Genomic DNA, 20,765 nt, shown 5'->3' with positions numbered 1-20,765 from the left:
TAAGTTCATGGTATTGCTTGCGTTATAGCTGCAAAAAAGTCAATCTCTCTCTCTCTCTCTCTCTCTTTCAATAAGGCACTGCCATTTATTTTACTGAAAAACTAGAAAGCATGAACTTCTCTTAAAGTATCTCTATATTCACTCTCTGACAACTATAACTTTTAATTCAATTTAATTAGTAATGAGCTTTTAACAAGTGTCCTTGTCGCAAAGCAGCTTTACATCAACTTTTACAAGCCATATTGATATTGGGACGCAGATGCTTATAGAGTGGTGGCCTCGTGAATGGTCAGGTCATGTAGCCTAAGAATGGACGGGTATAAGCTATGGTTGATGATCAATCCTGTTCATATATTCCTCATAATGATGCATACATAAGATTTAACTAATGAAGAACATGGCAAAACAAACAGATGTCCGTTATGCTCCTTGTTTGGTTTGCTTGCTCCTAACTTTATGATTGATTATTTTTTTGTCTGCTTACGTTTTTTTTTGTATGTTTAACCCTTGAAAAATTCTGTATCTGTATCTCTCCCAAAGACAAAAATACAGTCGCTCAACCTGATTAGGCAGAAATAAATGATTACTTGTCTGTTAGACAAATGATCATGGCAGGCCTGCCTCTGTCCACAATTTGTCCTCTGCAACTCATCCAGAATGCAGCAGCACGTTTCGTTTTTAACCTTTCAAAGTTCTCCCACACCACACCACTCCTCCACTCCCTGCACTGGCTTCCTGTAGCTGTCTGCATCAAATTCAAAACGCTGATGCTTGCCTACAAAGCTAAAAATGGCCCAGCACCCACTTACCTCTCTGCTCTAATCACACCACGCACTGCACCACGTTACCTCCGATCCTCCAGCACTGCTCGCCTCATCCCACCATCTCTCAGGGATCGAGCGCAGCATTCATCCAGGCTCTTTTCTGTTCTGGCACCTAGGTGGTGGAATGAACTTCCTCTAGATGTCCGTACAGCAGAGACTTTGACTATGTTTAAACGACAACTCAAGACGCATCTGTTTCTTTAGTACTTGGACTAACCCCCCCTAGTTATTCCCCCCCTTAACCTAGTTAACCCAGTGTAAGTATGTATCCAATGATGTAAACTTTAAAGCACTTTTTGTAAGTTGCTCTGGATAAGAGCGTCTGCCAAATGCCTTAATGTAAATGTAAATGTTAGATACAAAAGCTTTGTGGGACACTGGGTCACGGGTCTGCCTCATACATAAAAAATTAATAAAACAATATACCACATACCACAGGCAGGAGTCTTGCTGTCATTGTTTAGGAACCCACAGGTTTGTGTTAAACTATAAACAGTAGGGAGGCTGTCCTAATTTAACATCTCTTGTATATCCTTTGTAATGCAGCACACAAACAAAAATCAGTGGTGACCTTATACCTTGTTATCACATATTATAATTTCCCCGTAGGCCAATTTTAAAGATTTGCCTCTCAGTCACACTACATTTCTACAGGAACCGCAGTATATAGTTACATTTTAATTGCTACAGTATATACAGTGAATATAGCAATTTAAAAAGTAAAAATGATCATGTATTCTAGATTCACTGCAAGTGAAAGCATGAAAAGCTCTGGTACCTAAAAATATATTAATATTTAATTTCAAGGTTAAGTAAATGACCTCAAACTCTGTCAGCTGTCCAATTACGGCGGCAAACCTCCCCTTTATCTCTAAGATTCTGGAAAAGATAGTAGTGGAGCAGGTATGCTTATATCTACATAGAAATAGTTTACATAAACAGTCAGGATTTAGATCACATGGATTTAGCATGGTATTAATCTTCATTGTTATTATATAGTTATATGTCTCAGCAAAACCAGATAAGAAAAAACAGCTTGCTAAAGTTAAGCAAAGCGTAAAGGATACAAGAGACTGGATGCCAATTAACTTCCTTCTGCTTAATCCTGATAAGATGGAGGTTCTAGTCATAGGCCTTTATTTGAAGCATGTAGATATTACCAGGATAGCATTTTTTTTAACCTTAGAAATATCGTCAAATAAAGGAATATACTGTCACTAAAAAATGCAGAAAAACTAGTTCATGCTTTTATTACCTCTAGGTTGGACTATTGTAACGCCTTATTGTCTGATTGTTGATTGTAAGGTGATTTGTTGCTTTATATCTCAGGGAGCCCTTATGTCTGTGTTTTTTTGCAGTTGCTCGATAGTTCAGAACTGGAATTTCCTATGAGTCTACCTGAGCGTCCAATAACTACCTAGACTCAATATTAACATCAGTTAACATCAACTGTTATACTAAACTGCCTACCACCATATACTTTGCCTATACAGTATGAATGCAGATCAATCCCAGATGAAAATGGGTTCCCTGTTGAGTCTCGTTTCTCTCAAGGTTTCTTTCTATTGCCATCTCAGAGAGTTTTTCCTTGCCACTGTCGCCCTCGGCTTGCTCATCAGAGACTATTGGACCATTTTGATTCATACACATTTACATTCCATACAAACTTAAATAATACTTTTGATTGTGTAAAGCTACTTTGCAACAATGACAATTGTGTATTTTTTGATCTAGTTCAGTGACATGCATACATGAAACATAAAACTTGATCTATAGAAACCTTCTTAAAGCTTCACTGGCACAGTGCAGTAATGTTTCGCAAAACAAAAATCGTCTTTGTATGGCAAAAGAATATCTGCTTTTGGTCCGAAAAAGAGAGTAACTTTACAATCTTTGCGATCTTTATATATTTATTTATTTTTATAAGTGCATATTGAATTAATCCATGATCATTTTCAGTTCAGTTAACACTTTACTAGTTCCCCATTGGACCCTGTAGTGGCTGTTGAAGCAAAAGAAGTAGGGTAAGGCCATGACACCAGCATGCATGGAAGAAGAGTGAAAATCTTCTAGGATTAGTTCTGCTTCTGTATCTACAGTATTAATATGCTAAGCTTTTACACAAAGAGAAAAAAGATAGATGAATTCAAACTACAACAAACACAATAGTGAAAAACAGAGTTTAAGAAGAAAATGTGTGACTTTCTTTGAAAACATGTAACCTCCCTTTAGTTTTAATATTAAATAACCACATTTATAGATTTTATATTATAGGTATAGTGCATTGAGTGCTATCAAATACTCTAGGTGCTAGCAAGTAAAGGGAGGAAACAAAGAAAAGCCCATCATAATGAAAATGTGCAGGAGCCATATGAATAATATACAAGGGAAGCTAAGATGGTGGAGAAACAAGCGGGTGAAACAACTACTGTATAATGCACTCAAGCCAGATAAAGGACAGAAGTGAGAAATGCACATAAATGAATAAAAAGCAGGAAGAAGCGCATGAGAAATGGCATATTCCAGTGATGCCTCTGCAAATGTGCCAATTTTGTAAGTCAAGGAGAATAAATTGTGGGGCAGGGCTCCCATGGTACTTTTTAATTTAATTCTACTCTCTTTCAGATCTTTAGCAGCCACAAAGAATTTCAAATTATGTTAAGTATGAAACATAAGGCATCTTCTGCTAGAATCCTTGTGCATTTCTTATGGATATCTGAGTCAAGAGGAAATGCAATCCCCTTATTTCAGTTATAAAAAGAAAAAAATAGCACAATTCAATAATTCTGCGGAACCCAGTCCTACACTTTAAAGAGAAGATTGGCTATTGATTAAATCAAACCGTTTGACACATTTGATTAAAAGGTTTCAATTCTACAGAATTAGCTAAGGAGTAACTTCATTAGTAGAACTGCATTTCTACTGTTTCAGACATGTTCCAGAAATTGACTACAGTGGTTAATCAATCGGAATGTAGGTCCTACCGTCGCCACGCTCGGCGGTACCGTTTGGCTTTGTGCGTTTGCTGGCTTTTACCGTTGAGTGGCGCTATATAACTACAGGCTGACGCCTCATGCCTTAGTTCATTCTCTGCTGGATTAATGAGACACAGAGTTTTAAAACTGCACGTAGTAGCGGATAAAATCAAGTAAAACATTGTAGTTAAACAAATTTATAATCACAGAACTAAAATGACGATACAAATGTAGAATTTAAATTAAATTAAATCTTATTAGGATCAAATTTAAACAAAATAAATGTTAACAGTGAGCCTTTAGATTTTATCACGTGTAATTAGAAGACGCGTGTAGGGTTTTGTGTCGTCTTATATCTTGTGTTCTTTAAATTTATAGTAGATTTATTAACTAAAATAAATGACCATAAAATTATAACATTGTCAGGACGTTCTACTCCGTCAGCTGATGTTGGTCATTCAGCCCCGCTTGTGTTTGTGCGTTGTGACTGTTATGATATGTAACGGATTCGACCCATGTTGCACGGGCAGCACCATAAAGCACGGACACGAGGCGAGGTCTTACGGGAAAAGGGTAATTTATTTAGGTAAAATGGGGAAGGAAAGTGTTGGAGGGAGAAAGGAAAGAATGGGATAAAGGTTGTGCATGTGCAGTTCCGGGGGCTGTGCCACACTGGCATGCGGGCACACAGCTGATGCTAAGTGTTGGTGCGAGTGGCAGAACTGAGCACGCGGAGGCAGCGCTCCTGCACGCTCCCTCGTGACGGCGCTTCTCCCGCTGTCGATGGCCGGCGCGAGTTCTCGCTGACGCAAAAACCTAACCACACTTTTCCTCTTCGGCAGCGAGGCTGTGAGGGCGGGCACGGTGCGGGAGTGAAGATGCCGCGGGAGCTCGCGCAGCTCTTTCTCACGCTGTCCTCAGCGCGGAGATCAAAGGGCGGAATTCTAGTGTCCTTGTTTAAAGCGCCTGGGCCGCGTCACATCTCCCCACTGACATGCTTTTTTTTTTTTTTTTTTTAATATATATATATATATATATATATATATATATATATATATATATATTCTCCATTACATCACGTACTTCCCAGACCTCAGACAAACCTCCGCGCCTTGCTTTTATAATGCGGAGCAAGCCCGAGATCATATTAACGTTAATTATCGCCAGCCGGCACAAATAGGCGGCTCCCGTCCCTTTGCCGCCTATTCAGGGAGCCTACGGAGTGAGGGAGTAGTTATAGTAGATTTGGGCGTACACCCATCACACGCGCACGCCGTGGCAGATCATCATAATTGTCCTAAACTTGTATTTCATACAAGTACAGCGCAACGGGGGTCATTATTTACTATTAAACATTAAACGAATTTACAAAACTTTATGCGTGCGATTAAGCGCTGATTCTACGTAGGAAAGTAAAGAAGAGGATCCTGATGCTCAACATTCCGGAGACCAAACCCCATTTAAATTAAATTAACAAATATTGCATTTAAATAACAATAGCCCACGTTTAAAAAAGCATTTTTATTTAGATTATAAAAAAATAATCCTGCATCTGTTTTAGGTGTTCCAGCTGCCACTGTTCTAAAATTCAAATTAAATCAAATCTTATTAGGATCAAATTTTAGCACAATAAATGTTAACACAGTGAGCCTTTTGATTTTATCACTTGTAATTAGAAAAAAAGAATGTATGGATTTGTGTCATCTTATTTCTTGTGTTCTTTAAATTTATAGTAGATTTATTAACTGAAATAAATGACCATAAAATTAAAACAGTGTTAGGACGTTCTACTGCGTCAGCTGATGTCGGTCATTCCGCCCCGCTTGTGTTTTTGCGTTATTATAAGAATGAAATGCAGGAGACTGTTATGATCTGTAACGGGTTCGACCCATGTTACTTAAACAACTCAGTTCAGGTGTAAGTAAATGGCTGTGCTGGGGGAGGGACGTGCTAATGATTTGGTCGGCTCTGTGTGTGTGTGTGTGTGTGAGAGAGAGGGGGGTGTCGCGGTCGTTTTCAGTGAAACAAAGGCTCAGCTGAAAAATGTTAGGCACATCAGTCACTTAACCCCCAATAAAAGGTATTTGAGTGTTATGATAGTTGTAATATAACAGATGCGCACTGAATACTAAACCTAAACCAGGCACGGAGATTAATGAACCAAGATAGCCCCCATACCCGTTAAAAAAAAAAAAAAAGAATATTATTGTGTATAGACTGATTAAAATAAGGAAAATAACAAGTTCTTCCATTCCAATGATTAAAAAAGGTAACAATGTCAACTTTAGAATCTAGAATCCAGGAGATTAAAATTACACAAATTGAAATCACTGAAAGTCTCCAGAAGAGCCTCAGATTCAAGAGGTTTTTAAAGTGGGGAGAAGTGCATTTCAGTTCCTCTGAATGTATAGGTGAGAACAGCCGATTCACACCTGGGGAGGGTGAATAATTTGTATTTGAATGTTGTCTGGCATTGTAAAGCACTATAGTGACACTAAAAGAACAACCCAGGATTAATAGGAATTCTTATACTGCATAAACATTATTTAGCACAAAAAAATTCCTCGCGCTCGGGAAAACTATGCGTGCGGTTGAGCGCTTTTTAGACTATAGGAAATTAAATCGGAGGGTTTTTATTTAGACTATTAAAAAAAGAACCTGCGTCTATTTTTAGGCGTGCCAGCTGCCACTTTTTAGTTAGAAGTTTTCAATACAAAGCTTATAATGCCCACATGACATGACGGAATAAGGCACGGCTGGTGATGATTGGGGTTTGTTGGGTTACAATGGATTTTACTACGCGGTGTGAGTGCAATGGCCATCCGTCTGACTCTGCTCTCCGCGGATGGCCGTACCGCCCCCCTCCCACCTCTCGCTCCTTTGAAGTCCGTGGGGCGCGTTCCATTTGCCCTGCTTGCATGCCGCACTTCCGCGTTGTTGCACGCGCGCTGCATACACAGCACGTAGTAAAATCCACTGTAGCCCAACAAACCCCGAGTATTTTATAGCGCGGGGTGCAAGCCCGGGCAACGATAGCAACGATAGCTCACCAGTCATGTGTAATTCTGCGGTCCCGCTGCTTCGCATGTCTGAAGGGGAGGCCGCCTAACTAGTGAGCGAGGAGCGATATTGATTTGGGCGCACGCCGTGACAGGCTGAAAAAACTGTGTCAGATTAATGTGCAAAAACTATATAATAAAACTATATAAGACTACATGCCTTTATAAGACTCAACTTTTATTTAAGCGCACTCACAATAACGAAAAAAACGTTGTGATTTTGTAAGTGTTGTGATTTTGTAAGTGTTGTAAGCTGCGCTGTTCTGTATTGTTTTTGGTGAACTTGAGCGCGTCAGAAAATGAACGCAAACGTTTTTTTAAATGGTCAGAGTCAGTCTGCTTGCTGTTTTCCCGACGCGTTCATAATCATTAGTCTACTTCTGCCGGCGCGTTCTGGAAAACTCCATGCATGCGGCTGAGCGCTGATTAAAACTATGGAGTAAATTAAAGAGGAGAATCACGATGCCGAGTCGAAGTCCTGAGCCCAAACCTTATTTAAATCAAATTAACAAATATTGTAAGTAAAAAAACAATAGCCCATGTTTAGAAACCGTTTATAAATTCTTTCCGACATGAGTTGGCTCGGTGTTATGCGCAGAGCGCCGGGAGATTTCCTGAAGCTCAGAAATCACTGGGCATGTTTTCTAAATAGCCGCTATCTTTAATAACTGATGGAGGTTTTGAGCTGTATACACACGCATTCCTGCCTAAACAACTCTTAAAACTACACCTGTAACACAATAAACAGTAATATTTTAAACATTCTGCAGGCTGATATTTGGAGAAAGGAAAGAATAATGAATAAACCAGTTGTTGGGTCAAAATAACCCAACCAGGTGTTCATTTGTAAACTACATCTCATATGAGCCAACATGAGCAACCCAACAATGTGTTTAAAGTACCTGAAATAATCCAGAACTTAAATAACAATAAATTATCCGATACAGAGATACGCTGTATAACGGTCACTGTTGTATTTACGGCAACGAGCGAAAATGTCACTTTGCGCCACCTGGCGGCCATTTTACGAATGACTTTGAAATGCAACTGATTTATTTTGGCCGCTGACGTTTTTACGCGGCGGTGAGCGCGACGGTAATAACCATTCCAATTGATCAACTACTGTAATATGCCCACAGAACAAAGAAATGGCTGTTTATAGTATTGTAGGGCTTACATACCTCATTTCAAAGTTATTTTATAACACCTTTAGGATTAAGTAAAGCAGGAGGCACTAATGATATTTTTTTTAGATCATAACTAGTGTAAATACCTATTGTTGATGGAAAAATTGTTTTTAGAAATAGTTAAAAGGTTAATGCTCAAAATAAGCTGGTCAGTAATCTGTAATATTATTACTTTAGGTTAAAGCCCACATACATGTGTCTGCCTGTCCTTCGGTACAGCAAAACTCTCTAACTTATTAATAGGAAAAAATTATTAAAAGTTTTGTCTTAAAACAACTCCAGCGTGTTTAAATTCACTTCTACCACAGTGCTGTTATTTTAGTTAAAATATTAAGCAATCCTAGTAAAAATGTTTAGTATTGGTGCAGGTGTTTGTTTATGTTGAGCACGGGGCTAATTAGTAGCTTATTTCAAAGTACATTATTAAATCTGGCAAACAACTGTTCATAACATCACTTTTACTTAACATTTTTATTTCAAATTATATTTTTACAGCAATAATGTGGGGGTGGGGATGGGCCTATTAGCGTGTAACACTGGGCTCACATTTATGGCACAGTTTATCTTTAGGCAAAGTTCAGCCAGAGTAAAGCAGTGGTGTTAAGAGGAATCATGTGAAACTGTAGCAGATTTTTTTGCTCACAAGTCTGTAGGTGCAATTTTTTGGTAAGAGTTGAGTAGGTATTTATCTCAGACTAATGAATATCAGTGATAAATGTCTTTCAAAGATTGGGAAATCCTGATAAGATACCTCATCATGGTGTACGTGTGTGTTTTGAGGTACCTGACTCTGTAAAAAGTTGATCTTTCCCTCCAACTCTTTGACTTTTTCCTCCTGTTTCTGCAGCTCAGCTTGTGCCTCCTGTCGTGCACTGAACTCCTCGTCAAACTATAAAGTCACATGCAAACACATGCACGCATACACACATAATACAACTAAGTACAACTGGAAAATATATTCTTAGAAACACACTTTCACACAGACCTACGAGGTGAGTCAAAAATTATTTGCACTTCGGTTACATTAAAACTTCTGTTGGCCACAGTCTTATCAGTGTTTATTTTCAAGGCTACTATCTCCACATTAGTTCATTTGTAACTGCAAAGCGGTCAAAAAAGGATTTCTCACTTGTGATTTGCCCGAAAAAGAGCAACATGCACAAATTTATTTTATTATATTTATTCATTTATTTTGAGGGTGTGTCTGGAGTCGAAACAACTCATGGAAGATCAAAAACAAAAGTGTTTGGATATCTGTTGGAAAATTTGATGCTTAATTTTTTTTTTTTCTGGGATTCTCAAGGGCCAGTATTAGAACATTATCAGAAAAAAAGGTTCATAGGGATCAACAGTTACAAAAAGATGCTTATACGCTACTTGCACGCAGACTCATTACATACTTCCGCTTTGAAGTAATAGGGCTCGCTGAGTTCCGGTTTGTCGGCCATTGTTTTGGAGTTTGGAGAAAATGTTCAGAAAAAAGTGTGTTTATAGATTTCAGAGACAGCAGAAGGTATAGAATGTACACTGTTGTGTTCTGCTGGGTACATCTTCTGCGAAGTTCAACGGAACTTTAGGTTTTCACAGTTTTCCTTCAGATGTGGACCTTATAAAATGGTGGCTTGTGAACAAGCGCTGAGACGATTTTTGTCCTACCAGCAATTCTAAGGTTTGCAGTTAACATTTTAGCAGTGATCAGATTATTGAACCGCAAACACCAGAGGCACGAAAAAAGTTAGTAACTGGCGCTGTACCAGTGCTTTTTATCTGGAATGATTACGCCGTTAAGGCATCGTGATCCAGTGAGTGGTATCCGTCGAACCCATACCCATGGATGTTACAATGGATCATGATTACTGTAGCATTCCTGAGACTTCATTATTAGACCTGGCATGTGCCAAAAATAGAAGAAATTTCTAATGAAGTGGAGGAGCTAAAAAAACAGTTACAAGAGCTACATGTTCAGCGTGACTGTACATTTACAGAACACAGTACAAGGTAGTATTTACAATGCGTTATCTATGTATACTACTCTTAATCTACATCATAAGACTCTTGTCTATTACAGGGCAGCTCTCTATCACTTTATCATACTTACAAGCTCTATTTGCACTATACAGTATCTCTGCATTTGCGTTACTCTGTCTGGTTTGCACTCTCTGCCATGTGCCCTTACTTGTATATTGTATTTGTTTGTTTTTTTATATTATATGTATAATTGTATTTATTCATATTTTTCTTTATAATTATTTTAAATTCTACTTTATGTATTTAATGTTATCTGTTATCCACCAAGGGTCTGAGAGTCACGCAATTTCAATTCTCTGTATGTCCTGGACGTGTGGCAGAATTGACAATAAAGTTGACTTTGACTTAAATAAGTTCTAATATAGTATATATATATATATATATATATATATTCTGATATAATATGGTTGTTTTGCAAATACAGTACACGTCAGTAACGTTAATCCATGGGAGATCCTGGAGACAAAGGGTGTAGAACGTAGCCATTGCTAAACCGGAACTGACTGAGCCCTATTGAAAAGAACGGGGAAGTAGGTGTGCAAGTAGCACATTGTAGAGCTGAAGCTTAAACTTCAGATCAAAAACAGGGGACTGCTATGCAATGGTGTTGAGATCTTGCATGACGATGTACGTCCGCACACTGTTGCCCACAATGGCGACACTCCATAGCCTCCAAACATTAAATGCCACCAGATATTAAGTATCTTAAGTACTTAACCAGATATTAAGTACTACTTACTATGTTCATCCTGAACAATCTTTTTTCAATACTTTGTCATACCTCAGAATTGGGTGACTCTGAATATACTTTGTCAGTGCGTCTCTTTTTTTTTTTTTTTAACACAGCCTCCTGAAGAATGCATTATAATCTTCCTAGCAACAGGGCCAGCTCACCCACCTCACTGAGATAAGAGTTTTTGGCCAAAGAGGATTCTTAGACTCTTTATAAATATGGCACTAAAACTTGAGCCATACCTATTGTATGTGCTGCTGGTTTAACACAAACAAGCATACAGAGTGGATATAATACAGCTCATGATTAGCTACTAATCATCCATTTTCTAGATAAAATGTTAATGTAATACAGCAATTTACCCATGACCCAAGCCGACATGAATAAATAGATTTACCTTTTTTGAGAATTCAGCTGCTCTCTGTTCACTCTCCTCTAATTTAGCCTTATCTACACACTGATCTGAAAGAGAAAGACACACAGACAGACATCCTTATTAAGGGTCAAGCAACAAAGGATCTGTAGCTGTTTTGTCTGTAGAAGAAACTGCATTTTAATTATTGTTAAGAATTTCTCCACAAAAAAACAGGTGTAATTTCTGCTGTCAATTTTTATGATGCAATTTCTGCAAGCATTTAAGTAATTTCAGATTTTTTCCTGACCATATTCCATATTTTTTCTGTAAAGTCCGTCACTATATTTACACGTTTAAATAATGTGTTTGACAGTTCTTAACACAATTCCACTAAATTCAGCACTAAATCTCCTCAGTTGTTTGCATGTTCTAACCGTGACTGGTAGGTTTCCTCCAGGTATTTCAGCGTCCTCACACAGTGCATCAAACATTTTCTGTCATTCCCCACTTAAGGGGGTGGGCGAATTTGCAAGCCCCACTTGTCAACAAAATGATAACAAAATCGGCCAAGTTTACTATTTATTGAAATATCAATTTCTAAACCAATAAGATCGAATAACACCAAGTTCAAAACAGATGAAATACACATGCAATTGTTATAACAGGCTTACTTCGTCACTTATCTAGAGCTTACTTTCAAAGAAGTCAAATGGCTTATTAATGTGACTGGGGTGTGTTGTCTCTAAGCGTCTTCCTAATTTGTTGGGTCTCATGCTGTCTGCTGCCAGCAGTTTAAGACACTAAACACACATGGGTCTCTCCACTGCCCCACCATCCCCACCATGAATCCAAGCGCAACATAGGCTTCATCATATTTTTCTTTCGGCTGGCTTTTTTGGTTGATTAGGCTGATAGTGCTGAATCACCATGACGTCTACATACAGTACGCTACTGACCCAGTTTGTGACGGCGGTAAAATTATTTTGATATTCGCAAATTCTCCGAATTCAATAGCTGCGTAAATAAACCCGCAAATAAGATACCCACATATATTTCCTCTCTACATCGTCTTTAAGCTACATCTGCCTTAAATTATACATGTTTAAAAACAAACACCATTATTCTCTATGGCGCAGGGATCATCACAAAATGCCGCACACCAACAAAAAGCGTAGAACGATATTGATCTTCCCTTTTGTTCAGCGCCTGAAGGATCAAAAAACAACTTTGTTGCCACACTGGAAACTAGAAATGCCAGACTAGTACTGCCTGATAAAATATAAATTTTTAACAAAAATACAGAAACATCAGCATACACATTGGAATAAATGAAATTACATTTACATATAATACCGAATGTTTCCTTATATATTGTTCCTCTGCAATTACCATGTCGACGTTAAACCGTTATTGTTGCACTATGGTTTCACTTTTTCTCTGATGTTATTTTAATTTACTTGTATTAATGATCCATTTCTTTGCGTGTGATTGTTTAGTTTCGAGTGTATTCCCCACTAGTGGGGCGCCCCCCACACTTTGAGAACCACAGGGCTAATTGGTGTTCCTGAACTCCACTTAGAGAGTTTGAGAGCATTAACGTGTGCCCTGTGATGAATTGGAATTAAACAGCTGTGTTGTTGTTGTAGTTAGTCTTTTGGCTGCTCCCATTAAGGGGCTGCTGCAGCTGCTAATGTTGTTTTTCCAGATAGGGCAAGCATATTTCAGAATGAGAATGGTTCTAGAAGCATGAATTGGAACATAAAATGGGCACAATATAATGCGTCTTAATCAAAGCTAAAGGTGATCAAACAAAATATTAGTATGTGAGGTGCATTTGGCCAGGAAGAGTACGTGGACAAAATTGTTGTTACCCTTCGGTCAATCAAAGAAAAACTCACTATGGTCACAGAAATAATTTTAATCTGACAAAAGTAATAATAACAAAAATTCTATGAATATTAACCAATGAAAGTCAGACATCGCTTTTCAACCATGCTTCTACTGAATTATTAAAAAAAATAAACTCAACAGCCCTACACAAAAATTGTGGTCCCTCTAGAAAAGACAATAAAATAATGTGACCAAAGGGACATGTCAATTCATGAGTTTTGCTTTCATTGACCGAAGGGTACCAACAATTTTATCCATGTGTGTATGCAGTGTATGCACAGTACGCACAGTATATGCGCACAGTTGCAGTAAAAATCATACATACACTCAGGAAATGGCACTATTGGGCTTGCAATATTTTTTTATTTGTCTTTTTCTTGAGCAGACTTATTGTACAACATGCATTTAAAAGAATAAATCCCCATAGTCAGAATTATATCTACAGTAAGTATCCAATCGGAATGGCTCTTACCACCGCGGCAAAACAACCGCAGCCAAAATAAATCAGCTGCATTCCAATGTCATTTCTGAGATGACTGCCAGGTGGCACAAAGTGACATTTTCACTCGACTGAGTATTTAAATACAATTTGGTTAAATGTTGTTTATTCTCTTAGTTCTCCAAATGGCAGCCTCAAAATTTTATTGAAATATTACTGTTATTGTGTCACAAATCAAGAATGTGTGTGTATACAGCTTAAAACGTCCAATCGGTTATTAAAGATAGCATCTATTTAGAAAAAAAATGATTTTGGAGATTTGAGCTTCAGGAAATTTCCCGGTGCTTTTCGCATAACAACAGGCCAACACAGCCTCATGTCGGAAAAGAATTTATAAAAGTTTTTTAAATGAGGGCTATTGTTTTTACCTATAATATTTATTAATTTAATTTAAATAAGGTTTGGTCTCGGGATTTTGATTCAGCATCGTGATCCTCCTCTTTAATTTCCTACATAGTCTAATCAGCGCAACTGCAGTTTTCCAGAGTGCACCAGAAGAAGTAGACTAATGATTATGAATGTGTCGGGAAAAACAGCAAGCAGACTGACACTGACCATTTTAAGAATTTATTGATAAATTAGTGATTGCTTTGGTTTCGGCTGTAGTGATGAAAGTTATCATGTCATCTCGTCATCTCCGTAGCAGTGGATGCGCCAAAAATCCACTTTTCATACAAATTACATTTTCTTAATTTGTTTTGCATTAGTTTATATTAGTAATATTAGTAGATCTTTCGCTTTCTATGAGTATATATTTTTTCACGTCTGTACGGCAAGTATACACAGAGTTTCGGTTAATTTTCTGACTCGCTCAAGTTCACCAAAAACAATACAGAACAGGGCACCCTGTTTGCTATTAAACATTTACAAAATCATAAATTAATCGTTTTTTCGGCATTGTGAGTGCGCTTAAATAAAAGTAGAGTCTTATAAAGGCTATATAGTCTAATAAAGTTTTATTATATAGTTTTTGCACATTAATCTGGCAAACTTTTTCTGATGCACACCGAGAGTCAGTTTTCTGAAAGGCTAAATATAGATATAAAGGTATTCATTTACTTTTTAAAAAAATTTGATGCAAATAAGTAAGACATATTTAATTTTAATTCCAAATTTGTACTCTAATTTTAGTACTGTCATTGTAATTTTTTTTTAATGTTTTACTTGTATTTTATAAGGTTTTGCGGGAGTGGTACACAGCGCAACAGGGGGGCTACTGGGATGTAAAAATTTTATTTGTTTAAATGTTTTAGTTATTTATTAAGGAAAATCACAATGATCATAACAGCCTACTGCATTTAATTCTTATAATTCTATTTCATAATCTGATCTTCAGGAAATTCTTAGGTGGTCTCTGCATAACACCGGCCCAACGCAGCCTCACCCCCCCAGAATTTCTGAAAAATACCGCTGGCTGTGATGTCATTATAAGATTTGTATTGAAAACTTCTAACTAAAAAGTGACAGCTGGCACATCTAAAAATAGATCCAAAATTATTTTTTAATAGTCTAAATTAAAATGCTTTTCTAGACGTGGGCTATTGTTTACTTCCTTTTCTTTAATTTTCTACGTAGTCTTATCAGCGCTTAACCGCACAAAGTTTTCCAGAGCGCACTGGCAGAAGTAGACTAATGATTATGAATGTTTCGAAAAAACAACAAGAAGACAGACTCTGACCATTTTTAAAAAGTCATTGATTAATTTGTAATTTCTTTGGTTTCAGCTGTAGTGATGAAGGTGATCACGTCATCTCATCATCTTTGAGCAGTGGACGCGCCTACAATTCACTTTTCGAATTACAGATTACATCGTCTAAAATTAGACGTCTAAAATTAGACGTCTAAAATTGTTTTCCATTAGTTTATATAAAAGCAGACATTTCGCTTTCATATAAGTATATATTTTTCACGTCTGTGAGTCTGTTTCGGTTTATTTTCTGACGCGCTCAAGTTCATCGAAAAACAATACAGAATAGCGCACCTGGTTTGCTTTTATTATTTTACAAAATCATAACGTTTTTTTGTCATTGTGAGAGCATTTATAGTCTTATAAAGCCTATGTAGCTTATAGATATAAAATATGTACCAAAAATCCATAAAAACCACATGATACAAAAGGTTATGAAAATAGGTATATTTGGATTTCAATTTGGAAAGTAAATATTTGATCCCCAAGCAAAACATGACTTAGAAAATAAGAAAAACCTTTGAGTAAAGATGTACTTTTGTTGTTACCAGGTTTGATTTTTGAAACAGATTTTACAGTACATGGCCCTGTCCACTGGCCCCTCAATGCATCGAGGCCGGCCTGTACTTGAGCAGAAAAAACATCTCCAAAGCAAAGTTTCCACCTCCATGCTTGATTGTAGAGCTGGTGTTCTCAAGTTCATAGTCAGTATTTTTCTTCCTCCATACATGGCGGGTCAAGTTAAATTAATATATTAAAGAGCTCTATATATATATATTATATATTTATTGGTAATTTATGTCTTCTGATGATGTCGACACATTTTTACAGTTTTAATGAGTCATGTTGGCATATTCACGAATCAGGACATTTGCATAGTTAACACTATCAGATAGCCTACTATCAGGAAATGAACTAATTTTAAGGCCTAATATGATAACATATATATATATATATATATACATGTTATCATATTAAGTAAATATTATTTTATGAACACGAAGTTCTTCGGGCTTTTATAATAATCATCATATTTGCTGTTTGTGTCCAGCATTTCATCCATTATTTAACCACGGCTGAAAATAATAGCTGAATTGTGAATTTATGACTGAAATAAAACTGTTTGTATTTTGTAAAGTACTTTCACTTTACAAAAGGCATTGTTTTTATTAAAAGTTTGATAAACACATGTTGTACAGTATATACAACGCGACAGCACGCTCAGTTACTCACTTCTCACCTTTCATGTAAGTCTGCTCGGAATTATTAATTCATTTTAAACCCCTCAAAAATGCGTGCGTATACAGCTCAAAACCTCTATCAGTTATTAAAGCTAGCATTTATTAAAAAAAAATGCCCCAGCGATTTCGTAGCTTCAGGAAATCTCCCGGCGCTTTGCGCATAACACCGGGCCAACTTATGTCGATAAGAATTTATAAACGGTTTCCAAAATGTGACCTATTGTTTTTTTACTTATAATATTTGTTAATTAAATTTAAATGAGGTTTGGGCTCAGGACTTTGATTCGGCATCGTGATTCTCCTCTTTAATTTACTCCATAGTTTTAATCAGTGCTTATGCATAAAGTTTTTCAGAGCGCACCGGCAGAAGTAGACTAATGATTATGAACGCGTCGGGAAAACAGCAAGCAGACTGACTCTGACCATTTAAAAAAACGTTTGCGTTCATTTACTGATGCGCTCAAGTTCACCAAAAACAATACAGAACATCGCACCTTATTTGCTTGCAAAATCAGTTTACAAAATCACTAAGTTTTTTTGTCATTGTGAGTGCGCTTAAATAAAAGTTGAGTCTTATAAAGTCTATGTAGTCTTATATAGTTTTATTATATGGCTTTTGCACATTAATCTAACTCCTCATCTGTTAAATTTTTGAGGACAATAGTTTTTTCAGCCTGTCACGGCATGCGCCCAAATCAATATCACTCCTCGCTCACTAGTTAGGGGGAATTAGGCACAGATGGTAATAGTTAAATTACTCAAATAAAGCACTCCGTAGGCTCCCTAAATACGCGGCAAAGGGGCGGAGCCGCCTATTCGTGTCAGCTGGAGATAATTAACGGTAAAATGATATCGGGCTTGCTCCACATTATAAAAGCAAGGCGCAAAGTTTAGTCCGAGGTCTGGGAAGTTGATGTGGTGGAGAAAGGAGAGTGGCATGTAAGTGGTGCGATGTGATGCGCCCCAGGGACTAAACAAGGACACTGGAATTTCGCCCTTTGATCCCCGTGCAAGAAAAGAGCTGCGCGATGTTAAGAAATCAATGTGTATGTGTGTATAATATGAAATTTTATTTGTATAGGTATATATTAACTCATGATAGGGTACTTTTACTACGCTAAATTTATGAATTACACTCAAAGTATCAAATCCAACTGAAGTCTGATTTAATTAAATCAGTTCTGTGGGGCGTGTCTTCACAACACACGTGGGGTATAGCCACGGGAGTGTAGTCCAGTGCGGGCAATGCTTTGGACTGCATTACGACTTAAGAAAACAGGCTCAGGCTCTATATTCCAGCGTTTTTTTTTTTTTGGACTGCATTACCCACAAAGCATTGCCCGTAATGCAGTCCAAACAAAAAAAAACGCTGGAATATAGAGCCTGAGCCTGTTTTCTTAAGTCGTTTTTGGTTTAGTTTAAGTACGGAACCTAAACGAAAGTTTGTAATATCGCCTGACAACGCAAAAATCAAAAGAATGGACATGCATCAACTCGATTTGTCTTTCTCATCACTACACGGGCATGAATTAACGGGCTGTTACGCTGCCGCGAGCAACAACAACAAAAGCGGAGAAGCTTACTAAGAGAGATACGAACGCGATGTGTTTACTGATTTGTTTACATGACTTCTTAATCTTCGACAGACACCGTTATAAACCATCTAACGTTACAAAGGGTAAGCATAATACAGTTTTCCGACTACTTACACAGTTTGCAACTAGACAATCACCTTAATGCATTGTTTATTATAAACGGGTGATTAGGGATTATATAGAGACGGATGTACATAGAGAAGAAGCTATAACCATGTTCTATGAGAGTATAAGTTAACTTACACTCTGCATTCATCGTGATTATTAGAAAAGGCGATCTGCAAAGATTCATAGAAAAAGGAATTACACTCACCGAGCCTGGTTAAGATGAAGCAGAAACACGAAGTTAGTACAGATCCATTTTTAGGAGCAGCTTCGTGGCAAAACATGCTTTATATTGACCCGCATTTATAAAGCAGTCTGGTGAAAAATGATTAGCGCAAACATGAACGCATTTAGGTAAATCGGCAGGGATGTTAGCTTTAAAAACAAAATTCAGCCACGGCGTCCTTAGCGGCTCAGATGTCGATAGTGAATGACGACTGCTGTGTTCGCTATTACACCCAGCAACTGTACACCACACTCGCTTAGGCGACATTTTGCTCCAGCGGCAAAAAACAATGGCCGACAGCTTCTTCTCACTCTGGGCGGGTCTTTGCTAAAACACCAGTGTCAATTAACTAGTGTAGGAGCGGCCTCCTGTGGTGTGGCGTCACAGTGACAGACATTTGCGATTGGCCTGATGTCAGAAGGGGCATGTTATTGTAATAAATGAAAAGAAAACCACTGGGCGGCTCTTTATCATCGTAGAGTGGTTGTGTACGCAGTGTCCTAACACACAGTTCAGTCCAAACAGCTTAAAAAAGTGCATGTAGGCCTGTATGACCCCTTTAAAACCTCCAATTTAGCGAATTCCCCCAGCAGCGAAACCGGTTTGATAACTTCACACCTGTCTTAAATGAAAGGTAAGATGGGGGATTACAGTAACTGTGTGGATGCGCTTTACCTCGGAGCGCGCTGTCGCGTTGTATTCAAAGAATAGATAAAATGTTTGCTTCAGCATTGGAAACATGTTGTATAAGGCTAACTTTATTAAAGATTATACACTTTTGTATTCTATGTTCAAACACGCAGGCATCTTTAAATTTGAACAGAAAATAATAGTGGGCTGGTAGGCACGTTTTTTTTTTCATATAACTTAAACGGCTGAATGAAGTTAAAAATACACAATAATTTAATCATTGTGTTTGCTTTACATTTGAGCACTCGTGTAAATCGCTTTTTCATTGCATATATACTACCATATATATTTGTGATTAATATTGTTTTTTCATATTTTAAAATGTAACCTACGTATCTACAGTATAAGCATATTTAACTACTTCAGCAGTGAATGAGAAATTTGGTCGGTCTGGCTATTAGATAAAGTTCTTATTTGATACAATTTTATTATTTAAATAATTATCTTATTATAAACATGATTCTTATTCTCTATATTCTTGTCAAGTATAGTCCTTCATGTCTGCATGTTTCACACGCATTTATCATCCTTTTGATCAAAACGCTGCCTTTTGATAAGGCTGTTGGTTTATACACGCCGATGAATAAATTTTTAGATGAATTTTAAAGCATCTTTTTAGGCCTAAATATTAATTTTTATTTGTGACATCCTCTTCTCCTTTAAACGTGCTTCCAACTAACCAACTCTGGCCTCCAAACTCAGACGGCTACGTGTTATAGCCGATAACTGCTCCTTTGATCTGCTGGTTACAGCGGGGCGCCGCTCTACCCCAAAAACTCATGCTAGGGTACTTTTACTACGCTGAAGTACCATTTAAAGCTATTTATTAATCTATCTTTTATTTGCTTACTTACTTACTAACTAGCGAATGCTTTAGTAAAGGGCTCTAAAAACTACGGCCATAGTTAACGCCCATGCACCTATCACTAACCATTAAAATTTTAGATTTTAATTAAAATGCCACTTATATATATATTCGTGTTTAATTGAATTGTTAAATCATCGTGTTCACCCATAAACACCAGAACAAAAGGTCTAGGGACTGCTGTTGGCTTGAAATGCCCCCCTGCCATGGATTGGCCGATCCCAACATAATCGCTGTCAAATATTGTATTAGAACATAAATTCATAGGTTAGTGGTTTACAAATTACAAGAGACAATAAAATAAGCAATATGAAAATAAATATGTTGTATATGAAAAAATAGAAATATTTTTTCATATAGGACACATATACTTTTATATTGTTTATTTTATAATAAAATTAGTTTCGTCTAATTTTTCATCATAAACAATATTTATTTTTATTATATATAAAATGTTTATTTGCATATTCATGACAAAGCCACAAAATATGTGGTATGCTGAATACGTGAAGTCAGTCTTATTATTTAATACCCACAAACCAAGTTTTGGATATAACCATGCCATTACATTTTCAAGTTATGCTTCAATTTGCAATTTGCAATTGAGATTTTTTTTTTCTCAGGGAGCCCTCATGTCTACGTTTCCTTCTGGCTCTCCCTTTTAGTTATGCTGTCATAGTTAGTCCCGCCAGAGTCTCTGCTTGCCCTTTACAGTAAATATACATTTACATTATACATTATATGACTGTGACCAGACTTAACTGTTATCTCTGCTCTCTCTCCTGCTCTTTCTCTCCCCTCTCTCT

The 20,765-nt window shown here is 37.2% G+C and overlaps 1 protein-coding gene across 4 annotated transcripts in view; it reads right to left on the bottom strand.

Annotated features, from left to right (window-relative positions):
• The window catches only part of diaph2 (diaphanous-related formin 2), a 284,936-nt gene that overhangs the window by 126,923 nt on the left and 137,248 nt on the right, over nt 1–20,765 (bottom strand). For all 4 annotated transcript variants that reach the window (XM_053505653.1, XM_053505652.1, XM_053505650.1 and 1 more), the window contains 2 exons: nt 11,204–11,268; nt 8,830–8,934 (listed from right to left, as the gene is read on the bottom strand). In XM_053505653.1, the coding sequence (XP_053361628.1) occupies nt 8,830–8,934; nt 11,204–11,268 (170 nt within the window). The remainder of the gene's footprint in view (nt 1–8,829; nt 8,935–11,203; nt 11,269–20,765) is intronic.

Source organism: Clarias gariepinus, chromosome 10 (genome assembly GCF_024256425.1).
Source record: "Clarias gariepinus isolate MV-2021 ecotype Netherlands chromosome 10, CGAR_prim_01v2, whole genome shotgun sequence".
NCBI classification, from domain to species: domain Eukaryota; kingdom Metazoa; phylum Chordata; class Actinopteri; order Siluriformes; family Clariidae; genus Clarias; species Clarias gariepinus.
The sequence above is the reverse complement of the archived record's forward strand: the minus strand, read 5'-3'. Positions and strand labels throughout refer to the sequence as shown.